Source organism: Lycium barbarum, chromosome 1, assembly GCF_019175385.1.
Source record: "Lycium barbarum isolate Lr01 chromosome 1, ASM1917538v2, whole genome shotgun sequence".
NCBI classification, from domain to species: Eukaryota; Viridiplantae; Streptophyta; class Magnoliopsida; order Solanales; family Solanaceae; genus Lycium; species Lycium barbarum.
In genome coordinates, this window is record NC_083337.1 from 30,496,579 (window position 1) to 30,522,808 (window position 26,230).

The window sequence follows — 26,230 nt, forward strand, 5'->3', positions numbered from 1 at the left end:
ATAATATATCAATATTTAAGCATAATAAATATATAATTCAAATTAAAAATTATATCAAACAAATATTAAGATAAGCAAAAAAAAAAAACTACTTGAGAGATAAATTAAAGTATTTAAAGATATAAATGAATATTTTATGTTTGATACAATTATTGAACTATCTGAATTATTCAAAAAATGATATATCCTTACAAATAAATTGTTTATAAAATGCAATAAAAAAATTTAAATTTAACATAAATTAATCTATAAATCAAACCTATCCAACAAAGTAAAACAATATCTCAAATACAGTTATGATTTAGACACATAAATATTAGAGTATTTGAATAATTAACTAACAATCATCAAATTGTAACACTCCAACACTGGAAAAAAAATTCAAATAACTAAAATATAGAACTCTCAAGTATTTCATCTTCTTTGCATTAGTTGGAGTGCAAGTTGCTCCCTCATATCGGTCATTATCTGAGAATCTTCAACTGTCCAACTAGGTCCATTTGTTTCATCTAATGCTTCTTCTTGTTGTCCTTCTTCATCAAATATCACTTGAGGCGTATCAAAATGATTAAACAAGTCATCATTGATGCGCTCCTTCCTGATAAAATTATTAACGGCAAAACATGCAATAACAACATCTCTTTGGATATTAATAGGATATGGAGCCATCTTGTCCAATATAGGAAATCTTGCTTTCAGTACTCCATAGGAACGTTCGATAACGTTTCTAAGCTGTGCATGAGCATGATTAAACTTTTCCTCCTTCATTATGGCACGCCTACGATGATAATCTCCTAACCAATATCGAATATTACGATACGGTGCTAGAAATCCTCGAGTATTAGGATATGCCGCATCACATAGATAGTATTTATCTGACATTAAAATAAAATAAGTTAGGCGATCATATTGAAAAGCTAAATAAGCATTTCAATTGTTTAAGTTGTATGACTTACTTGGTGGAGGAAATGGAAAGCCATTATCTGGATTAGATGCAATCTCGGTTAGAACGCGTGCATCATGTGCTACCCCTTCCCATCCAGCATAAACATAAGTGAAGACCATATCGAAGTCACATATTGCCAGAACATTCTGATAGCATTTACCTTTTCCCCTTCCTCTATAAACAATTTGTTGATTAGCGGGAACAACAGCATGTACTAATGTCCCGTCTAGTGTACCTATTGCTCCCTGCCAATATATAAATATATGTCAACAAAATGAAAAAAAAAAACTTGTGAAATTCTTTAATGATCGTTTAACAAATAATACCTTAAAAATTCTTCGTAACCTGTTATGAGCACCAGGAATATTCATATTCGAATTAAATGTTGTAGGTGCTATCATCTCTTTTGCAAAATTCATCATTGCCTCAAGAACCTCGTGAAAATACTTGTGAATTGTCTGCAAAGAATGTTGAAATTTTCTCTTGATTACGACGTAACGCTCGTTATGTCCTATAATAGTTAAGAATATTGCTATCTTCTCTTCGACAGATATATGTTTGCTATCTATGAGCCATCCATTATGTCTAAAATGTTGACATAGCCGAACATATGCATCACGTGACATGCGCATCAATTCTATACATTGTCGATTAGAGCCAGATAATAGTTCTAATGTATACTTTTGACCAGATAAAGATGATGTTAAATCTCTAATTCTTCTATCATACTTGAGTCTATAACGATTTCTCTGCCAATACAAGCTCATCAACCATAATATTTGATCATCGATATCCATGTTGAATCTGTTTTACCAAGAAAAAAAAATACAATACACAATCGTAAGCACAACTACCTATGTATTTCATCAAGATAAAAAAGTATAAAATAGTTATAAAAAATTATTCTATACTCATCAAGCATAACAAGACATACAAGTAGCATTTTTCACCAATAAAATATGTTCCATAAGCATAATATATTATCACAAAGTTCCAGAAGTTATAATTAAAAAACAAAAAAAATAAAGACTAGATTCCATAAAATCTTCATCTAACATAGATACTAGCTAATTAGAAAAATTAAAGAATTCCCAATTTTTTCCCCATGGTTCTGACATAATTCTCTAATTTGTCGACCTCTCTCAGTTTCATCCATGTTTTTGTGTAGCTATCGCCTTCACAAAATATACTAAGAGCTGCAGAGTACAATGGATCTTCCCATCCAAGCTTGTCTAGTTTTTCTATACATTCTTCAACATCAGGCCCGTTGTTTTTGTTAATCAGTAACTCCAATGCAACACTCATCTTCTCATCAATTTCTAATCGGGACGATGTGTTTTTTCTTTTCTTTCCCAAATTCTTTTTTTCAGTTGGAATTGAAGATTGAGATGGAAAATCTTTAGAAGCTCCATCATTTTTGTCACCAAGTAGATTCTCAATGTCATCAAGTGAATCTATGTCTATATTAGTAGCTACAGAAGAGGCACCGGGCCGCGGAGTTGTACAACTTGGACTCCAACCATGAATGCATGTTGTAGTAGAACCCTCAAATAATGTTGTACAAAGTTCCGGAAAGGGTAGAGGTGCACTCCTCAATGTCTTGGCTTTTGGATGAGCCTATATCCAAATATAAGAAATCATACTTTCAATATACACTTCAAACCGTTTCTCCTTAACGCAAAAAAGAGAAAAAAAAAGTTACTAGATAATGAACTAACCTTTATGTACTCATCCCACTCCTCGTTAGACATTCGAATGGTATTGGTTGCTGGATCATAAATATTACCAGTCTTTTTACTTATTGGCAACCAAGCTTGATGTTTTTCTTTTAGATAATCATAATGGTTCTTCATCTTCTTTTGTGTGACTATAAAGTCATGAGAAGTTTGCAGAACAACCTTAACCTTGTTCCATGAATCTGGCTTCAAAATACTTCCTTGTCTCCCATTCAATGACACTTCTTGAATACAAGTTTCTAAAAATGTTTTTACTACCTCCAATCTCCAAGTCAATCTTGAATTTTCACTGGCTTGTTCCATAACTGAAATATAAAATTCTAATCATCATCATAGCATATTATACTAAAAGAAAGGTCATAGTGAAAATGCACAAGCAATTTTCTTTTTCTGGAATGTGATATACCCCTCATAGGAACTTCTGAAAGTTATCCTTCAAGTACTTCTTTAAGTCATCATCTAATGATGCTCCACTAATGTAACCAGAAAGGTCATAGTTAGTAGGGTTGAATCCTTGAGTTGCTGCCTTAATTCTATTTAGAAAACCAGTTTGCACAAGATGAAGCAAGGCATCTCTTCTACCTGGTCATTCAAGTAGGATCTACATACATTAAACAGTGCTTTCAGTTAAATGTAATTCAGCTCAACCTATTTGAGTTCAGAAACATGTATATGAAACTTATTATTTAAAGAACTATCACCTACTAGGCTACCATGCACCTACTTTCTCTTAAATGTATATATAACAGTAGGGATCCAACATACAGACTAGGCTAAGAAACTAGACAAGAGGATGAAACACAAAACTAGTGGACTGAAATTTTCTAGTCCAATTTATAGATAGACAAACTGTATATTGGAAGGTTGTGAATGAATGTGTTTAACCACTGAAGCTAAAAGGACCAACAACTAAAGTTTATTAAAAAGTGTAAAATGGTAAGTTGTAACATCTAACCATGTATTCGGTCTAGTTTAGCTGTCATTATTTATATAACCAAAAAAAAAATAGTGAACAGAGGAGGAAGAGACGCATGGAGAATGTACTCCCAAAAGAGAACATCAATGAATCTGCCATGGTTAATAGTTTGGCAATTATAGGATTTCAAAAGCTTAGAGATAGTAGTTGAAAAGACCACCAAAACATAAAATGGCCGGTATACGAAGTTGAAGAACAATTCTAAGAAAGTTTAAAAGAAACCAAAACATTGAATAGATATAAAGGAAGATGAACAGGATACCATATATGGACACATATAGATAAGATAAGTTTTCTTTCTCAGTTAGAATTTGGTTTTTCGCTAGGTGATAGAAACCAAAGCACTCCAAGAAATCACATCTAGTTCAAGCATTTTATCAAACACCTTACATGCACATCCCAACTTATTACCTTTCACATACATATGAACTAAAGAAGCTTCAACACACAAATCTAACGCTAACCCAGTTGTTAAACCATACCCATGGACTTGTTTCCCAATTTGAACGCAGCTAACACTACACAAGATCCAATAGCACCAGGAAGAACATGTACATCATCCAAAATGTGTACAGATAATAATCTTGAAAAAAAAAATAGATAATATAGATTTTCTTGGTTGAAACTAAATAATGCACAACTCTAACACAAAAATTAGCAATTGGCTTATGAGGATAGGAAAAACAATAGCAAACCAATTGAATTCAAAACTTAAGAGAGGAAAAAGAACACTCCATTCATGTATTAATTAACGAACTAATGTTTGTTAGATAGGTGAATACTTGTAAAAAATCCAACATCTTACCTGTTCAAGAAGAAAGAATTTGATGAATAGCTTACTGATAAAGAGGGAGAAAGAGCATCGTTGATGCTTGGGGATAAAGAGAGAAGAGTAAATTATAAGGAGAGAGAGAGAAGCGTAAATTATAAAGAGAAAAAAAAAACAGACGTGTGAGCTTTTTAAGCAAATAAATTTAGCATTTTTGAGAGTCTGAATCCCATTAAGATTCTTTTTGAAATTTGACCGAGTCAGATGTTTTCAGATGTATTAAGAGACTATTTTAAAAAAAAAATGCACTTAATGGGCTGAAATCTGAACCATTCAGATTCAGACCTCCATTAAGTGCAAACAAATGGGGCCTTACTCTCTTTGTTTTCCCCCAAAAAAAAAAAAAAAAGTTGACACCTTTATATTTGGATATTTTTAACTTTGACAAATCTAATTTTACCATTACTAATGCTCTCATAAAATAATGCGACGTAGTTAAAGTTGTTTCATTTAATATATTTTGATATCATTAGAAAATATATCTAGTCAAACATCATTATATAATGGGTTTTTCCTGTGCAGACCGACCATGCTAATTTGCTATTGGTTTTAGTTTTATAAGCTCATGAGTTATGATAATTAGGTATACGCTATTGTTTTAACAAGAGGAAACAATTCGAAAGCATAAGAAGAAAATAAATGAAAAAGAGGACCACATTGAGAAAGGGAATTAGCAATTTAGCGTAAGTGTACAGGACTCTCAGCGCTTAAAGCGGGTGACCTTTTTTCTTTTGGGACACACTGTGTAAACTGGAAAGATTCTTGACCACAATATTACTCTAGGTCTAGGATAAGGGTGTCAACCGGTTTGACCGGAACCGGACCGGTAACCGGTTATAAAACAGGCCGGTTTCCAGTCTAAAAACCGGAACCTGCCACCGGTTCCGGTTTAACCGGTTCCAGTTTACCGGTTAAAAACCCGAAACCAGAACCGTTCCGATTCAAAACGTCCAAAACCTCTTTTTTTTTTTTTTTGTATAGTATATATATATTATAGTATTTATTAGTATATTGTAGGTATATTTACATATGTTATATAAGTTTATAAGTAAAGTTTATATATTTACTGATTAACAGGCTAACAGCAAGTCAGCAATACAGCATATACGTGTGTATATATATATATATATATATATATATATATATATATATATTAAGTTATATGCTTAAGTTATACTACATATACCTAAAACATAGTAAGAATATACTTATATATATCAATATACTTAGGTTATATAACTTATATATATATATATGTATGTAAGTTATATGCTTAAGTTGTACTACATATACCTAAAATATAGTAAGAATATACTTATATATATCAATATACTTAGGTTATATAACTTACATACATATATATATATATATATATATATATATATATATATATATATGTATGTATGTATGTTTAAGTTATATATATGTTTAAGTTATATGTATACTATATATTATAAGTATATTCTTAGTATATTTTAGTTATTTTTCAAGTATATAACTTTCTAGTTTTTAATTTAAATAGATGTATATTGTAAGTATATTCTTAGTATATTTTAGGTAGATTTCTAATTTAATATAAGTAAAAATATGAACACAAGTAAATAGAAGAAAGCTCAATGAGCCATATATTTTATTCATTCTTGGATAACATTTATTTACAAGTTGTAGTTTTTTTTAACTTGCAAATAATACATGAGTTGCAAAGAAATAGTATAATAATAAAATACCAATTCTCAATCATTTGGTTAATTTCCCCAATATCATATTCGGCCATGGAGATATCTTCAAAGTCTTCCATTGGTCCGGTCCACTTGCTATCAAATCTTCAATTTCTTCCTCTTCGCCTTCCTCCGCTTCTAAGTTTTGGTTGTGTCACTCCGATCTAATCCAATTGCGAATGCACACTAGTACTTGCAAGCTAAAGCCAGATAATGAGTGTCTATGGTCTCCAATTTGTTGTCTTCCCTGGCTAAATGCACTCTCCGAAGCTACGGTTGATACTTGAACCGTAAGGATATCTCGAGCCATTCTTGAGAGTATCAGATGACTTGCCTTGTATTTCTTCCACCATGCTAAGACGTCCAACTCATCTAATTCCTTGATATCCACATTTGGTTGCATCAAATAAAAGTGATATTCATCAAAGTTTGCATTACAAGAAGGAGTTGGATGTGAATGTAAAACTTTTAAACCCGACAAGCCCTTTTTGCTACTTTGAGAAGTAGTAGGGTGTGGAGCAACGGGTGTAGCATGTTCTTCCAAATTAGAATAATGAGTAAAAGAATTTCTAAACTCGTCATCAATAGCGGTTTCGGCTTCAGCTAAAGATGGTTGAACTCCCTCTTCAATTTCTAAAAATGTATAAATTTGACCAACCAATGTTTTAGTATAAGACACTTTTAAATAAGGATTTAAAAGAGAACCCAATATAAATAAAGTTGGGATGGGAAAAAAATACTTCTTAAATTTTGTTGTCATATCAAAAATAGTCGCTTGATAACTGAGTTTATATTTATACTCTTATAAAACTCTAGCTATTTCCGCTAAGTAGGCTAAAATTCCGGTTACCGTGGGATAGAATTGTTTAGAAAAAGCAAGAGTTGCATTATAAAAAATTTCTAAGAGTTCAACACATTCCTGAACATCTTCCCAATCCGTAAAATTTAACCAATCATCACTATTAATATTATATTTGTTGTGAACTTGTTGTATGGGAATCCTATACTCATATGCTTGTTGTAGCATAATGTAAGTGTAGTTCCACCTAGTCTCAATTTCTACTTGAATTTTTCTAGGTCTAAGGTTATTTTTCACAAGCATTCTTAAAATCTCTAATTCTACCCCTATTAGCATTACAAAAAAGAAACGCAACCGCATCTCTAAGTTTTTGAATAGAATCGTCAAAATGCACAAGACCATTTTTAACAATTAAGTTTAAAATGTGACAACTACATCTTACATGAAAAATATTTCTTAGTGGAGGGTTTAGTTCTCTTTTTAAAAGACCAATCGCCTTTGTATAATTAGAAGCATTATCTAAAGCAATATTGAATCCGCTAAATGTTAAAAAATCTCATAATAGTAGACATTGAATCCGCTAAAAAAATTTCATCGCGACGACCTTTTCCTTCATCATATGAAAAAGCTATAATTCTTTTTTGCATAACCCAATTGTCATCAACCCAATGACATGTAATAGCAAAAAAATCTAACTTGTTAAGACTAAGACCTAAATTAGCGGTAAGACAAACATTACAATTTAAAGAATTAAATACATGGCGCAAATAAAATCTATATTTTTTATACAAATCTATAACATCCGCTCTACAAGTACTTCTAGGAATACCCTCAAATAACGGATTATAACAACGTTGAATGTAAGTAACAAACCCCAAACTCGAAGGAAAGGAAAATGGTAAACAATCATAAGCTACCATTTTAGCTATTTCTACACGCTCTTTTTTCTTGTCATACTTAAATTTTTTACCGGTTCGTGGGTCTATCGTCATTTGAATACCCCCCACATTTGAACCCGTTTGCTCTCCCCAAACATCCATATGTTTCTTTCTCATATGAGCATTTAGTGTACCCGTTCCACCATCCTTACTAGTTTCTTGCTTAAAAGTAAATACTTGTCCACATAGGGTGCATTTAGCTGTTTGGCTTTTCCTATCCTTAGTCATAAATTTCCAAATTTTAGCGGTTGACTTACGAGCTCTAGGCGGTTTGTCTTGTGTATGTGATTGTGCAGGACATGTATCTCCTATGGGATTTTCGGGGGTTGTGTTTCATCATCATCATCATCAATTTCATTAAAAGTGTCGGTATAATGTTGTTGCATTGCCTCATGACCTAAAAGTGGATTATTTCCACCAATATCAATACCTAAATTAGGTGTTTCTTCCACGAAAGTTTCCTCATTAAGCTCATGCCTAACAATACCACTACTACCGGCACCACGTCTAAATCTCTTCGCCATTATTAAATATAATTAATTTAAATCACACTCAAATAAATCACAAGAAAATGAATTGCAACAAATTAAATTGCTAGAATTAAATTGCGAAAAATAAAGATAGAGTTGGAACGAAGGTGCCAAATTGCCGGACTAATTTCCAACAAAGTGAAGGCGGCTAGAATTGCAAATCCACCAAAGATACTTCGGATTGTTGCAAAATCACCAACTCCACCAACAGTATTATAATTGCAAAATTAATAATTGAAGCTATAATAAGACTTTATAATATTTATTTGAGAGAAATTTAAAGTGGCTAATTGTTGCAAAGTAACTATAATTGAGAGATTGAGATTTGAGAGAAAGAGAAGAGTGAATTGGTGTGGATTAAAATGAAAATGGAGAGGCGTTTATATAGGGGTGGGGGATGGGTTAAAGTGCTAAAAAAAAATTTGGGGGGTTTTTTTTTGGGCGGGGGGGGGGGGGGGGGGGGGGGGGGGGGAATGAGTTGGGGACCGTTGCCCAACGGTCCAATTTGGGGCCCAAGCCTGCAACGGCTACAAACTATTTTTTTTTTTTTTTAAATTTCACCGGTTTAACCGGTTCCGATTTCAAAAAAAATTAAAACCGGACCGGTATAAAATAAACGGTTAACCGGTTCCGGTTACCGGTTTGAACCGGTAAAACCGGACTGGTTGACGGGTTTAGTCTAGGATACAAAAATCTAGGAAAATATTTTATCATACAAATCTCTTTGTCCCACATAAACAATTTTTGGATTCTAAATTTCTAAAAAACAAGAGAGAATCAAAGTAAATTGCAACTTCATAATAATGGTTAATTAAACAGAGCGTTAATTACAGAAAAATAACCACAGACCTACTCAACTTTCAGTAAATACTCTAGGATATAATTTTCACCCAAAAAACCGGTGAAGCTTTCACCTCCTATTCCATTTAAAATAATTATTTTACACTATAAAAAAGCTTCACCACTCAAATAAATACCCTAGTCCGAAATTTGACCCGTAACATTAAAATAATAACACCATTAAAAAGCTTTCTAACCCAAGTTAAAGAGTCATTTGCAGGTTCCTTTATTTTAGAACCAACTACCAGATCCCTAATCGTCTCAAGTAACATAGAATTCTCTAACTATACCGTAAAATAGTAAATTTGTGGCAATTTTATTTGACGTGTCATAATTAAATAGATTATTTAATGTTATGATTTTATAAATTATGGATCTTAATTGTAACACAATAAATTACTTAAAGTGTTTGCATTAAATATGAGCAAATCATTGAAAAATATATCAATTCGTAAATAAAAGATTTTTAACTATATTTGTTTATTATGTTATCTTAACTAACTAGACGCTCTTATAAATCCAGAAATCCATTTTTTACCCACACTTGTGTATAAATTAAAGTTTTTTTTTTTTAAAAAAAGATTAGTGAAATAAAAGTGAAATTCCTTTGAAAAGGACAAGGGGGCATATGCGATTTATAACAGTCAGAAGGTCGTGGAGAAGAACCATGTCGTAAGCACGTGAGGACCGGGCAGTACTGTTACTCCTCAGTCTCTTTTGTCATCTTCATAACCTGCTCACGGGCTGCCCCTATCCTTTTTGTCTGCTCTGTTCAGCTTACCCCCGCCCCACCCCCCTCAACACACCTCAACACACACTCACTGTTCTTTTTGTTGAGTTAATAGTCAGAATACACTTCTAACTATTACCTGTTTGCCACTTTTCCTCAACTATCCATTGTTTAAACGGAAAAGGGTCAAATATACTCCTGTACTGTTAGAAAAGGGTTAAATATACCCTTCGTTATACTTTGGGTTCAAATATACCTCTGCCGTTATACTTTCGGTCCAAATATACTCCCTCATTATACTTTGACACAAATATGCCCTTAATTTTAACGGATGAACACGTGTCAAGCTTATAATCGAATGAGCCGCCCCCAATTTTAAATACCCGATTTATTTAGAAAACTAGCCGTTTAACTGACCCGACCTGTTTTCTTTCTCATCTTCTTCTCTTTTGTAGCCAGAGCAAAGGGCATATCCGGCGACTTTTGTTACTTTAATTTGTCTCCAAGGATACACCAGAAAAGAGACCTCATTGCAGCAAGGTTCTGATTTTGCATCTTCTCCTGTAGTGTTTGCATCTATCATGTATCCACAAATCCAATTAATCAAGATAAAGTTAAACAACAATCTAGAAAAAACACAAGAAGAAGATGAAGACAATTAAAATCCCAATCAGACACTATAGCATGTTTGGCCAAATTTATTTTTTTCCCAAAAGTACTTATTTTTTCAATAAGTGCTTATTTTCAAAAAAGTGAGCTGTTTGGCTAAGCTTTGGGAGAAAATAAGTGTTTTTAGAGAATAGCAAAAACAGTTTTTCAGAAGCAAAAAAAAATAGTTTTTGTCCAAAAGCACTTTTTTAAAAAATACTTTTGAGAAAAATACACTTAGAAACACTTTTCAAAAGCTTGACCAAACACTAATTGCTGCTCAAAAGCACTTTTTAAATTAATTGGCCAAGCATAAACTGCTTTTAGCCAAAAGTACTTTTTTGAAAAATACTTGTGGAAAAAGTACTTCTTAAAATAAACTGTTTTTATAAGCTTGGCCAAACAGGCTATAAGAATGTTTTCAATCTTGAAGCTTATACAGATAATCAAACAGAATATAAAATTGAAGTTTATCCACTAGCTAAATAAGCACATTTCATAGTTTAGTTCACAAAAGAGAAGAAGATGAAAAATAAAACGGGTCAGGTCGGGTTAAACGGGTGGTTTTCTAAATAAATTGGGTATTTAAAATTGGGGGTGGCTCATTTGATTTCGAGCTTGACACGTGTCCATCCGTTAAAATTAAGGGCATATTTGTGCCAAAGTATAATGAGAGGGGTATATTTGGACCGAAAGTGTAACGACAGGGGTATATTTGAACTCAAAGTATAACGAGGGGTATAATTAACCCTTTTCTGATAATATAGAGGTATATTTGACCCTTTTCCATTGTTTAATTTATCTGCCTAAACTATCACTATAAAAATATATCTCTATGCAGAGTTGGCCTCGCGTATGTTGTGGATTGGGAATAAATATTTGACCCTGGCCGACCGGGAAGAGATTCATGTAGAGACTACTGGTATCCGAAAATCTCTTTCTAGGTTAGCTAGCAAGGGAGGGCTTTTCTATGGTAGTCCCGTTGCGGCCTCTGAACAACTACTAAAAAACCTTTATTTTTTCACTGATTTCCCACTGAAAAATGTTTAGTGGCTATCTTCCACTGAATGTCGGTGGGAAAAACTTAAATAGTAGGATGTCAGGGGGAAAAACTTAAATAGTAGGGTATTCACACGAAAAAATTAGGAAGTTTCTCACCGTTTCAATGTAACCTGTTTTTCACCATGCGTTTTCCCAGTGAGCTCACTTCGGTGGGAATGAGCTGGCAACATCATATTTTTTAGCACAAATTTCCCACTGAATGTTAATGGGAAAAACCTTTGTTTATAGTAGTGAACAGTCGTCCCATCTCATCTTGATTTGGCAACTCAGGATCGAGGTGTGTTTTAATAGTGATAGTTTAAGTGGATAAATTAAACAATTGATAGTTGAAATATGAAATTTGCGGAAAAGAATGATAAATTAGGTGTATTTTTATTATTAACTCTTTTTTTCCTTTCATTTTCTTTTTACTCTTTTCATTTCAATTGGCACTCCTGTTGTTATCCGTTTCAAGAAAAAGGACACTTTCTTATATTTTTTTTTTTAAACTTTATTTTCTCATATTACTTTTAGTGATGTGTTTTTATAATTGTAAAGAAGTCATGACATTAGTAAACTAGAATTGGCTGTTAATTAGGGTGTGTTACTCATTGCTCATGAGTGCACGACACAAAAGAAAGTAAAAGTAGATATTTCCCCATCACTTCCCGTTAAAATTTCAGCATTTTCCCCCCTTTTCTTTTCCAGTTGTGATGGGTATGCTTTGGCCAAATTTTGTGCAATGAGACTACAGTCTCTTCTCTAGCTCGGTTTAGAACAACTTATTCAAATTGAGATAAGAGGTTTGGAAAAATACATTAAACCTCCCCCCCCCCCCCCCAAACGTATAGCCAGATTAATTATGACACACCCAACCTTTGCGGGCGACCTATACCCCCAGTCTTAATTTTTCAGTATTTTAGAGACCTTTTAGCGCTGATCTGGCACTGTGCGTGACTACACGACCAAGCAGCGCGTGAGGGGGCATTTGACTTGTTATTTTTTGCCATGTGTATAAAATATAACGAGAAAAAACCTGCCCCACCCCCTCCCCCTTTCTTTTCTCTTCCTTCTTCTTCATTTTCTAATCTTGACTCCATTTTTGCCAAAGCTTGAAGAAAAAAAAAATTTGAAATCTGTGCCATGCATTCTAGTGGTAAGTATTATTTTCTCCAAACTCATTATTATTCTCATCTTTTATTTATATGTTATATCTTTCACTTAATTTTTTTTTTCTAGGGTTCTTAATGAAAGAGTTCAAATCGAAGTTGAACAATCTTTATACTCAAAATGACGATCCAAAGATGAAGCATCAAGTGCGATGCCAGCACAGAGTATTATTAAAAATGCAGATTTCTTGGTCTCCCAATAATCCCGGAAGAAGATTTTGGACATGCCCATTCTATAGGGTACGATTATAAATATATTTTTTTTATGTTGCGTGCCTTATTTCTGCCACACATTACAGTGTGCCTAACATGAGTTGAATTTATTTTATAGGCTAAGAAATGTAAGTTCTTTGAATGGAGGGATGATCCTATTGATGAAAGGTCTAAGTTTGTTATTCACAAATTGATTAAGAAAATGGAAGAGCAAGCAGTGGAATTGAAGAAGAAAATGGAAGAGCAAACAGTGGAATTGAAGAAGAAAATGGCGGAAGAAGTTGGTTTGACAAATGAAATGGAAGAAGGAGAGTCTTCTTGCATTGATGGAGATATTGGTAATGACAATAGTGAAATGGCCATCGGTAATGAGAATATCACTACAAATGAAGAGATGAAAGTGTTAAAGGTTGAAGAAGAGATGAAAGTGTCAAAGCTTGAAGAAGAGATGAAAGTGATGAAGCTTGAACAAGAGAAGAGGGGTAGATGCATTACTATTAACAAGTTTTTGTTTTTGTGTTTCTTTGGTGTTGTTATTTGGTTTATTGGGTGTTTTTGAACAAGCATTACCAATGTCGATTGCTATAGTAGGATTACATGTTTGTATGTTGAAGGATGTTTAAGTGATTGTTATTCACTTTATGTATGTAAGTTGAAGAAGTTTCTTATCATGGATGTTCAATTAAAAAGTTGTCTTCATTCAACTTGAGAAGAAAAACCATAGATAAAGATAAAGTTCATAGATATAGATTTCATTGATGATAATTCATAAACTTTACATAATAGGGAGAAACCTAATCTATTTCGATAACTTCCCTCTTGATATTAACAAAGAAGGTTACTTTCTCATTATGTTCACAACCATTAAAGCATAAGATGTGTCCCTCCCTTAGAAGGTTTGCATCAATGAAATCCTTCCACCCTTGGCAGAGGCGGGTATGCGCGCCAACCTTATACATCATATTGTATTCACGCTGCTCGTAGAAAACAACAGCTTGTGTAGTTGTGTTTGGAAGAAAATCTTGTATGTTAGAAGGTAGGATCTGCACAAAATACATGAGGCATTATGAATAAGTAAATACATCAATTGAAATAAGTTTGCAAAATAATACTTACAAAGTCATCGTTGTCAATGTATGATTTGGTTAGTGGCTTCTCGAAGTAAGTCAGTTCATCTTTACCTAGAGGCATTTTGCTATGAAATTTGTTGTTTGAATGAGAAGGAATGGTGTAGGGATGAGTTGAAATGGACAGCTTAATAGGCTATTTATAGGCTGATGATATTAAATGGTTACAATTCTCATTATCCTTCCCAACTACCAGTCAATGTACATGAATTCAATTAGATTGAATTGAATCGTCCAATGTAGACTGACTGAATTCATTTCAGTCAATATACCTGAATTCAAGCTGCCACAGAAATCTGCCCACATTTATATGTACACACACGACACAGTACACACACCACACATTTAACTTTACTGCTCAATGTACACACTGCCCAAATCACAGTACCACAGCTAACAGAGCACAAACAACGGACACAAACAAGTATGATTAATAAGTCATTCTAACACTTAATTAAGCAGAAAACATTAAGTCATTGTAACTGCTAATTCAAGTCTTCCAAACTGCCGAATTCATACAAAGTTTTTAATATCCCAAAACAACTTAATTCTAGTAATCTAAATAATGGTCATCATTTCCATGGCCTCTTTCCTTTGCTGCTAGTGACCTTGTTGAGTTTGTCCTTTCTAATCTCATCAAGCATGCTTCTTGAGTAGCATGGTTTGACTTTGTACCTCATCCCTTGCTGTGCCTTGTGACCAAAGTCTCCTGTGACTTCAGCAGATCTTATAGGCTGACTTGCTTGATGTTTACCACCAAAATTCAGCACTCTGCTAGTAGGCATGCCATGCTGCAATAAACAAATTTGAAAATTAGTCACTTCACAACTTCACATACCAATGCCATTGTAAAGAAAATATTAAATTTACATTCAGGGATGTATAACCACTTTCAGTAACAAAGACTCCCATACCAACTGTTTTAGATCTTTTATTTGGGTAAGAAGGGGGACCCTCAGAATCAACTCTTTTGAGAACAGCAGGGGCAGGACTAGCAATAGCCTCTGTTACCTTTCTTGGCCTTCCTTTAGGCTTTAGAGTAGCAATTGCAGGTTCTTTTATTGGCCTTCCTCTAGGATTTGGAGTAGCAACTGCAGGTTCTTTTCTTGGCCTTCCCCTTGGTCTTGGAGGAGCACTAGGCACATTAGGATCTTTTCTTAGCCTACCCCTTGGTCTTGGAGGAGTTTCAGGTACCACAAGTGCTTTTCTTGGTCTCCCCCTTGGCCTTGGGACATTGTTTGAAGCAGCAGTTGTTTGAGAAGCAGCATTGGTCTGAGAAGCAGCAAAGGTTTGAGAGGCATCATTAGTTTGAGAGGCAGTACTGGCTTGAAAAGCAGCAAATGTTTGAGAAACATCAAATGTTTGAGAAGCAGTACTGGCTTGAGAAGCAGCAAAAGCAGCCCATGTTCCCCTCTACAAGTAAAATGCAAAGTCATAAAAATTCAATAGTGCAGTGCAAAGTCAAGAAAATTGTAGGAAGGACATACCCTCTGACAGCCTCTTTTATTGTGGTTTTTACCTCCACATTGGTTGCAAGTCATCAGCATGCCTGTTCTTGGCATTTTTCCAGATTTCTTTGCTTCACTGGCCTCTTTCCTTCTTTCTTTTGAGGGCCTGCCTGGCATTTTTCTGATGATTGGTGGTGCAATAGTAGGATTAGCAGACCTAGGCCACATTGCCATATTTGTCATTGGTTGAATGTAGTGACAATAGGTTTTGAACTAGTTTTTCTTGCTATAGTATTCATGGACATATTCAATAGGTTCATACTTCTTGTACAACATGGCACAAATGGAATGTGGACATGGTATTCCTTTGAGCTGCCATGACCTACAACTACATTTCTCATTGACAATATCAACAGTGTGCTGATATGGACCATCATGAATCTCAAACCCATGCTCACCATTAAACACAATATTACAATTCATTGACTTCCCCATGTTTTCTTCTAATGTCCTTAATGCCATTGGAGATATTCTTGTGACCCAAGAGTTTGCAAAAGACCTCATCACGCTTATCCTATTCATTACCTTCATCCTAATCTCTTCTAGCATGGTTATGATGGTCTTGTGTCTTGCAGGCAAGATCCAAGCATTAAAGCTCTCAGCCATATTATTGTCAATGATGTCACACTTAGTTTCAGTATTAAAGTTTACCTTACAAAAAGTGTGTTCCTTGTAGTAGAGTAAATCCTCAACAATCTTCTCACCACCAAGCAGCTCTAATTTTTCCAAATTTCTCCTCAAATCTGCCTCAAATGTGCTTCTAGCACATTTCCAAAAAATCAGCCTCCTTTCAAGGCCTCCCAATCTTTTGACCAATTTGCAAGGATGTGTCTAGCACATTGCCTTTGCTCCGCTTCTGGTAGGAGCTCTTTTATAGTGGCAAGAAGCCCCTGAAAAGGAACAGTTTAGTACCTTTTGCATATAAAATCAGCAAAGTGTAACAACATAAACAATATAAAATCAACAGTTTAGTACCTTCTGCATATCTGAAATGACTGTGTAACCAGTTCCATCGCCTAAGTTCAAGTCTTCAATCAATATTTTCAAAAACCAAGTCCATGTGGTTTTGTTCTCATACTCCACAACAGCCCAAGCAATTGGCAACATCTGGTTGTTGCCATCCTTAGCCACAGCAACTAGCAGTTGACCCTTGCTACAACCCTTTAAGAAACAACCATCTAACCCAATGCATCTTCTACAACCACTCAAAAATGACCTTTTCAAGGCATCAAAACAAATGTAGAAAGCTAAGAAGCAAGGCCTACCATCTTTAGCAAATTCTGTAGTAGACACTTTCACCACACAAGTACTTCCTGGATTTGTTTTCAACACTTCATCTTTGTAATCAAGTATTCTTCCAAACTCTTTTTCTTGATCACCCATGATCTCTAGTAAAACCTTAGATCTAGCTCTCCTAACAGTGGACCTGCCAAGATGTACACCAAGTTCCTTCCTAATTGCCTCTTGGAGTTTGCAAATTCTGATGTTTGGTTGTTCAGTAATTCTATCTTTGTAGTGGGTGGCTAGGTACTTAGAATTGCACATATAGTTCCTTGTGGTCTGAACACATCTATGTTTAGGATAGTATATTTTGATTTGAAAATTTTTGGTTGAATTGTCCAGTTTAGCATAAATTAACCAAGGACAACCATCCTTACATGTGACCCTCACCCTTGAAGGCTCATTGACAAACTTATCTAACTGAATATGCTTTTGAAGTGAATATCTAGTCACAGCATCTCTAAACTCATTAACACTCTGAAAAATCATACCAAGCGGCCATACTACCTTCTTATATGTAGGGTCAAACCTTAGGTATTTACTTTCCCTTCTAGGTTTCAAGGTTACCCCCTCCTCAGCATCATTCTCATCAGATGTACAACTATATGCATCAGAACTAAAGTAAAAGGGTTCATCACCACCTACCCTTCCTTCCAAACCTCTTTCATCAGGTTCTGTTTCATCAAATCCTATGTCTTGTTCAACTTCACCTAAAGGTACATCATCAATGTTAGGTTGCCCCTTTTTCTCTCTTCTAGTCCTTCTCTTATAAGCCCTCCTTTCAGCCCTAAATGTTCTAATTTCCTCATGTACATCAGATCCATCATCACCATCTGGACCATCAAATACTGCCACATGGTCTGATTCTACATCACATTCAACATCTGATTCAACATCAGAATCTGTTAATTGAGAGTCAACATGGTCACTACTTACTTGCTTTGCATTTTCACCATCTTCAGGTTCAGTTTGTTTGGGTGAATTTTCAGCAGCTTCTGTTTGTGGGGTTGAAGAATTAGTGGGAAATTGAGAGGGTGAAGTAGTAGTTGCTGCAGTTTCAAGTGGAGTATTTTCAGTGGCTGGGTTCTCATTAGGGTTGCTTTGAGAAACATTTAGTTCACATTGGATACCCTCACCAACTTTATTAAAAGCATCACTTTTTGTTTGGTTGTTGGGAACAATATATTCCAAAGGCAATGGGGGCACATCTGGTTCATCTACCATGTGGCAGACATAAATCTCCACAATGTCCCCATCTTTCAAACTTAAGGAAAGGTCAAAAATATCCTTGTCAGTAAGTACATCTACAAGAAGGTCACTATTAGGGGGCTTCACCTTAAAACCACAACTTGGACTATATCCTAATTCCTTTATGTAGTCCCTAAGCTCAAAATATGACAACCTATCAACATCAACATCTAAGAATTCTGTACAATTACCACCCTCATATCTTGGCACACCACTACTTAAATCAAATACCCCACCATAAAACCATCTCAACGTAATATAAATAAAATCAGCCATACCTGAAAGTTACAAAGCAACAATACTTAACAAAACCCTTAAATTACAAACCAACAAAACTTCTCACCAACAAGCAACATCAAAGGGAAACATATGATTTTTAACAAAATCAGCAGCAAAAGTTACTCATTCATTTACCTCATTCTACTAAAAAAACCCTACATTAACAAACACCCGATTCAAAACCCTAGACTGCAAGCAAATAATTAAATGTGTCAAAACCCTAACAAGCAAACTATATCAGTAGAGAAATACACTACAAAATACACAAAACGAAAAAAATCTAAACCTGCAAAATCACAAATGATAGCCTTCTTCAGCAAAACAAACTTCACCAAACTTGAGAATGCAAAAACGACCCTAGAAATCACTAAGTATTACGCGAATTAATGTATGTGGTGGAAGATCGGTTGAAAATTATCAAGGTAAACAATGCAAATGCTGTGGAAATCGATGAGAGAGAGAGAGAGAGGGGAGTGGAAATGAATTTTGTTTATGTTTAAGGGGGTGAAATGAAAAGGGAGTTAAAAAATAATGCTAATTTGGAAATTTAAAAGGCGCGTGTACAACACGTAAGTAAAAAAATTGGGGGTCACTAAAAATCAGCGCTAAAAGGTCACTAAAATACTGAAAAATTAAGACTGGGGGGTAACAGGTCGTCCGCAAAGGTTGGGTGCGTCATAATTAATCTGATTATACGTTGGGGGGTTAATGTATTTTCCCTAAGGGTTTTATATGAGATATCCTAACACCTTGTATTTAATAGAAAGCAGATCTTAGACTTAACCTACAAGTCTACGCTTTAGCGGATTAACCAGGCAATTAAACTTTCATGGTTTCACCATACCCAGTAGTTCTCTGCTATGCAAGATGTATGGTGAAAGGACGTCAATTTTTTTACTTTGACTTCTTTTTCCTAGGATTCTCTCTTACCTAATCTTGTGCATTGATGTCTTTTAAGACTTGAAGATCATAAACAATTCACAAGATTAATTAATACGGTGATAATTGTCAATTTTTAGTTTAATGTATTAGTTTCCAGTGACCATAAAAAGAATTAGTACTAATACTAGTACTTAAATGAGAAAAAAGAAAGACATTTTTGGCATCGTGAGTTCGTGACTTAAATTTGGATGTATGTGACAATCGTGATAGATTCTAGCTAATATGTCCAAAACCCAAAACCTGGACATGCATTGATTGATAGAAGTGATTTCTCCATTTTGTTAAAAAAATTACTACGCCTTTTCATGTAGTATTTCTAGTACATTTTTTGTGCCACAAAAATACAAGGTGTCCTTGATTATCTTCCCTACTCTCTCATGACATAATTTGCATTGACTTTTTCTGTTTAGCAGCTTTTAGATATATAGACTATACCCTTCAAAGATTTCTACTTTATTGAATTTGGCATAAGATGAAAAATTCATTGTTTAATACATTTTCTTTGTAGTGACTTTTTGTACTTCTCTCCTTCCCAGGCCACTCCCTCACTTCACTATAACCTAAACTAAACTAAAAAACTCTCAGTTTGTTTGTCCTTCTCCAATGGCCACTCTCTGCAAATCTTTCATCTTTCTCTTTTTGTCATTCTCATTGGTTCTTCTAAGTTGTGCTATAGATGAAGCTGATATTCTTCTGACATTTAAGGACTCCATTAATGACCCTTTAAACCTTCTTTCAAGCTGGTCTAATACCACAACTATTCACCACTGTAACTGGACTGGTATCACTTGTACATCTTCTCCTTCTTCCATCTCTTCTATTAAGCTCCTAAGTTTGAATATTTCAGGTGAAATCTCACCTTCTATCTGTCAACTTCCAAATCTTGCTCATCTCAACCTTGCAAATAACCTCTTTAACCAGCCTATACCTCTACATCTCTCACAATGTGATTCTTTGGAGAGTCTGAATCTCAGTAACAATCTCATTTGGGGCACTATTCCTGACCAGATTTCTCAGTTTGGTTCACTTAAAGTTCTTGATTTTGGTAGAAATCATCTTGAAGGAAGGATCCCAGAAGGCATAGGATCATTGAAAGAACTTCAAGTTCTCAACTTGGGAAACAACTTGCTTTCAGGTGGTGTTCCTATGGTTCTTGGCAATTTCACTGAGCTTGTGGTTCTTGATTTGTCCCAAAATCCATTCTTGGTAAGTGAGATTCCTGGAGATATTGGTAAACTTAGTAAGCTTCAAAAGTTTCTGTTGCAAAGCTCTGGTTTTTATGGTGAAATACCACACTTCTTTGAGGGGTTAAAGAGTTTAGTCATTTTGGATTTATCACAAAACAATATCACTGGTAGTTTACCTAAAGTTGGTTCTTCTCTACCGAACTTGGTGTCTTTTGATGTTTCACAAAACAAGCTTTCTGGGGCATTTCCAAATGGTATATGTGGTGCAAAAGGTCTTGTTGATCTTGGTTTACATACTAATTTGTTCAATGGTTCAATACCTAATGACTCCATTAACCAGTGCATGAATCTTGAAAGGTTTCAAGTTCAGGACAACTTGTTCTCTGGGAATTTCCCTTCATGGTTATGGTCATTGCCCAAAATCAAACTCATCAGAGCTGAAAACAATAGATTTTCAGGAGAAATTCCTGATTCCATATCACAGGCTGCTCAGTTGGAGCAAGTTCAGATTGATAATAATAGCTTTACTAGTAAAATTCCACAAAGTCTTGGGTTGATTAGAAGCTTGTACAGATTTTCTGCATCTCTGAATGGTTTGTATGGTGAGCTTCCTTCAAACTTCTGTGATTCACCTGTAATGAGCATCATAAATCTGTCACATAATTACCTTTCTGGCACAGTTCCTGAATTAAAGAAATGCAAAAAGTTAGTCTCATTATCACTGGCTGATAACAACTTCATTGGTGAAATACCAAAATCCCTTGGTGCACTGCCTGTTTTAACATATCTTGATCTTTCCCACAATAATCTCACTGGTCAAATCCCAGAAGAGTTTCAAAACTTGAAGCTTGCTTTGTTTAATGTCTCCTTCAATCGACTATCCGGTAGAGTTCCAGCTTCATTGATTTCTGGCCTTCCTGCTTCTTTTTTGCAAGGGAATCCTGAACTGTGTGGTCCAGGATTATCCAATTCTTGCTTAGAAGAAAAGGACATGCATAAGGGTGTTAATCTTTCAAAATTGGCATCTGCCTTAATTTCAGTAACTTTAGCTGTTGCAATTTTGATTATTGCTGTTGGATTTTACATGATAAGGCGGTCTAGGAAACGAAGATCCGAAATGGATGGTTGGAGATCAGTTTTCTTCTACCCTTTGAGAGTTAGTGAGAATGATCTGATGATGGCAATGACTGAGAAGAATGCTAGAGGAAATGGGGGAACATTTGGAAGAGTTTATATTGTGAACTTACCAAGTGGGGAGCTGATAGCTGTGAAGAAGTTAATGAATTTTGGAACTCAGTCTTCAAAATGTATGAAAACTGTGATAAAGACTTTAGCAAAGATCAGGCATAAGAACATCACAAAAATTCTTGGATTTTGTTACTCTAATGATGCCATATTCTTGATATATGAATATCTAGCAAGAGGAAGCCTTGGGGATCTGATTGATATTCAATTACCATGGAGAGTTAGGTTGCGCATTGCCATTGGAGTAGCTCAAGGATTGGCATATCTTCATAAAGATTACCTTCCTCATTTACTTCATCGAAACCTGAAATCAACTAATATTCTTCTTGATGCTGATTATGAACCAAAGATCACAGATTTTGCTCTTGACTGCATAGTTGGAGAAGCTGCCTTTAAGTTATCTTTGGCTTCAGATGCTGCATCTTCCTGTTATTTGCCACCAGGTACGCAATTATAGTTCAACTATCAACCTAATATCCTTTTCTCTTGTTATCCATGCAATACTTGTGATGACTTATATTTGGACGACATACTTATGTGATGAGTTATCTTGCTATTGCAGAATATGGGTACACGAAAAGGGCTAGTGAGCAAATGGACACATACAGCTTTGGTGTAATCCTACTAGAGCTTATAACAGGCCGGCAAGCTGAGGAGGCAGAATCAGCTGGTGAGGGATCTCTTGATGTTGTAAAGTGGGTAAGAAGGAAAATCAACATTACAAATGGAGCACTTCAAGTTCTTGATCCCAAAATTTCAAGTGCTTCTCAACATGAGATGCTTGGAGCTCTCGAGATTGCTCTGCATTGCACCACTGTAATGCCAGAGAAACGTCCCTCAATGTTCGAAGTTGTCAGGATACTGCAGTGTCTGGATTCAAGATCCAAGCTACCATATATCGATGAACAATCCACTTCCACCGATAGTTCACTTCCCCTCTGAAGTTGATTTTGTGTATTCTGTTTCAATACTACATCCCTGTTTTGAACTCCTGTAGGATGTGCTTGAAAATGCTCTTGTTTTCTCTATACATTTGTTGTAATCAACATAATACGAGGTTCTTACCCTGTTTATGTTATCCTTTTCTGTATATTATCTTAAGCATAATTCCCAAGCGCCACCTCGCTTCTAGTTTTGATGGTTGAGTTTGTTATTAACTTTTGATGATCAATCTCGACGTAATTGTGCCTTCCCCAAAACAAAAAAAGAAAAAAATAACAAAGAAGCAAATCGTAAAGATTGTCTATTCAAGATTAAGAGATCAACGGGAAGTCTTAACATTATTGACAACTTTAACTCTGTTAAGTTGCACGACCTAATATCTATCCTGAGTAGTACCCTACTTTCGCCTGTAGCATTTTGCAGAATAGTAATGAACAGTAAAGTAAAGGGCACAACAATTTTACGTGGAAATTACCCGGCTCACAAGGGTGAAAAAAACCATGACCTACACCTTTGTAGGATTTTTTCCAAACTCCACTACAACTGTGAGCCTGTGCAAATTCAAGTTACAAACTCTATAATCTAGGAACTAAACTCTAATTCCTATCTCACTAATCTCCCTAGACTAGTAAGCCCACTTCAAGTTATCCCAACTTGAAGTTGAATTTGACTAACTGTCTGTATCTACGATTTATGCTTCTAAGAAAGTGGACACAAAAACAAATCGATAAACAACCTAATACACAAATCTAGACTCAAGAACTGTAAAACATAAAATCTATTAAACAGGTTCTTCAATCTTCTTCGTAGTATCTAGGTCAAACTTATGTAATCAGAACTCTTTCTGTTTTGACAGGGTTTGCTCAATTTCTGTTTTTCTCTCTTTGTAAGTGCGCAAAACTTCTTCATGGCAGGACTTATATATATATATAGCTTTAGGTTTTCAACAAGTCGGCTGAACTTAGTCCCTACGTGGTAAGGCCCATTATGAGAGTTAAGGTTTGAGTTGAATTGGGATTCTAGCATTCATGCGTCTTTAGTGTCCTTGTAGGAGTCTGAATGTCACGACCCAGCTAGAGGTCGCGACGGGTACTCGGGGCTAGCCACCAAGCACCACTCGTGCTACTACTCATCTTACTCTTTTAATGCTCTTTTGTCAATTTATACTTAGGACATAAGAAAAACATCTTTTCATTTGTGAACATAAAAATACTTTTATATGCATAAGCCTCTCGGCTATCAAAATAATATATATATATATATATATATATATATATATATATATATATATATATATATAGTAACAATCTCGTGAGACCAACTAACCCACCAGCGTATCTACGAGCCTCTACTAGAGTGCTAAACATAAGGACGGGACAAGACCCCATCAAGCCCAAAAATACATATATATGACTATACACAAAAGAATCATCATAAGCACCTCCGAACAAAGGAGTGGTTTCAATCAGCTGACAGCTACTACGGATCTGGGTCGAGCTCTCCTCCTTGTCTACCTGTGGGCATGAACACAGCGTCCAAAGGAAACGGACGTCAGTACGAACATTGTACTGAGTATGAGAGGCATAAACAAAAAAATAAGGCAATGATATAAAAGAAGTATCAATATGGAATAACTGTGTCTGGCTGTCAAGTGTAAAAGAAATAATGCATGCTGGCTTACTCATAATCATCATCATGTCATGTATGCATAAATATATAAGCTGCCCGTCCATATAGGATTGGTGTGATAATGTATAAGCTGCCCGTCCATATCGAATCTGTATGATAATCATAACATTAGCCTGCGTCCAGGCCTCCCGCGTCCGGGGTATCATCTCATGCCGCCCACTAGTGGTGTCTGCCCATGCCATTCGGCCATGGTGTATAGTATAGCTGCCCGGCTTAGCGGTGACTGCCCGGCCAAATAGGCGCGGTGTTATATCATCATCATCATACATGCTCATCATAATATGCTTATCGTAACATACTTATCATAATACATGCATAAGGCTTATGAACAACTTTACTTTATCGGGGTGACGTAAGGTCGTGATCCCCCGATTTCATTATGGAGCATTCTTTGACATTCTGCCTCACCTTGAAGGAACTAACATATAAGGTGAGTGTGAGCAATAAATAACATCATATCATTTTAGAATCATAACATGTCTCTTATCTTATATAGCTATTCATAGACATAGGCTTTTAGATTTCTGGAATATAGGAACTCATGAAGAGGAAGGAAAATCAATCTAGATGATTCATGCCATTAGAAAGAAAGGACTAGCCTCACATACCTTTGACGTTTAACTAAGTTATCGCTTGCTTGTTCTCCTTCGATATCACGTTTCTACCTTCAATAGAGAATTTGCACTAACGTTAGTTAATTCGACTATAAGAACGTGCTACTGTTTCTAGGGAAAATTGGGCAGCACTTCCTTTGTTGATACTACCTTTCCCATATGCTATATCAACTCCCACACGCTCACAACAACATTCACAATATCGCAATCAACAATCATCATTTATATACATTGACCACAATCCACCATTTCTCTTCAATTTCTCCACATTTATGGTTATAGCTTACTATCACGTTTCCTCATATATCATACTTATTTCATGGTCTAAATGTCATCTATAACGTATTCATAATCACAACACTCCAACATTCATGATCCAACCCAACTACCATCCAACCATGACACTATTCACTCATGAATGACCCATTTCCTATGTCTTTTTACATTTCAAGTATCTTAACCTTCCAATACCTTAAACAACATGGTTTAGTCATGAAACTTACCTTAGATGATGGTTGAACAAGCCTTAAATGGAATTACTCCTTTAGCATCAAAACCCTATTTCACTTCTTTTGGGTTTTCTTGAGAGAGATGAACTTTAGCTAGGGTTCATACACTTTGTCTCATGGATTTGGTGTTATTAATCATGGATTTACTTTGATTTTCTTATAATTGAAGAGTGGAGAGTATTCTAGAGGCTTCTAGAGAGAAGTATTGTGGGATGGAATGAATTTAATGAGCTTGGGTCTCCTTTTAATGACTTAAAATCTGATTCGGAATGAACAATAGTTAAAGTGCACAGTGGTCGTAAACCCAGTTTACGGTCTGTATTCTAGTTTACGGGCCGTATTTTGTGGTCTTATTTAAGCATAACAAAACCAGAAAGGTATGCTGGGGATCATGGTGATTTACGATCGCAGTTTACGGGCCGTATTTCAATTTACGGTCCGTATTCCAAGTCGTATTTAACCATTTAAACATTTAGCAGAAAGTTGAAGTTTTGTAAGTTGGAATACGACATGGTGGTTTACGGGCCGTATACTACTCTACGGTCC

General features: G+C 35.2%; 3 protein-coding genes across 3 annotated transcripts; 1 reads left to right on the top strand and 2 right to left on the bottom strand.

The window, feature by feature from the left end:
* Positions 1–224: 224 nt before the first annotated feature.
* On the bottom strand, positions 225–4,996 carry LOC132634010 (uncharacterized). The gene is made up of 4 exons (XM_060350343.1): positions 4,464–4,996; positions 1,273–1,404; positions 957–1,191; positions 225–875 (listed from the first exon to the last, which is right to left on the bottom strand). The coding sequence occupies exons 2-4, from the start codon at positions 1,366–1,368 to the stop codon at positions 415–417; spliced, it is 792 nt and encodes a 263-aa protein (XP_060206326.1). The 5' UTR covers positions 1,369–1,404; positions 4,464–4,996; the 3' UTR covers positions 225–414.
* LOC132633998 (uncharacterized) lies at positions 1,837–4,410 on the bottom strand. The gene is made up of 3 exons (XM_060350336.1): positions 3,089–4,410; positions 2,665–2,987; positions 1,837–2,563 (listed from the first exon to the last, which is right to left on the bottom strand). Exons 1-3 carry the CDS (start codon positions 3,093–3,095, stop codon positions 2,027–2,029), a joined length of 867 nt encoding a protein of 288 aa, XP_060206319.1. The 5' UTR covers positions 3,096–4,410; the 3' UTR covers positions 1,837–2,026.
* A 14,853-nt stretch (positions 4,997–19,849) lies between the features above and the next one.
* LOC132634023 (probably inactive leucine-rich repeat receptor-like protein kinase At5g06940) lies at positions 19,850–23,061 on the top strand. The gene is made up of 2 exons (XM_060350351.1): positions 19,850–22,373; positions 22,493–23,061. Exons 1-2 carry the CDS (start codon positions 20,102–20,104, stop codon positions 22,870–22,872), a joined length of 2,652 nt encoding a protein of 883 aa, XP_060206334.1. The 5' UTR covers positions 19,850–20,101; the 3' UTR covers positions 22,873–23,061.
* Positions 23,062–26,230: the final 3,169 nt, after the last annotated feature.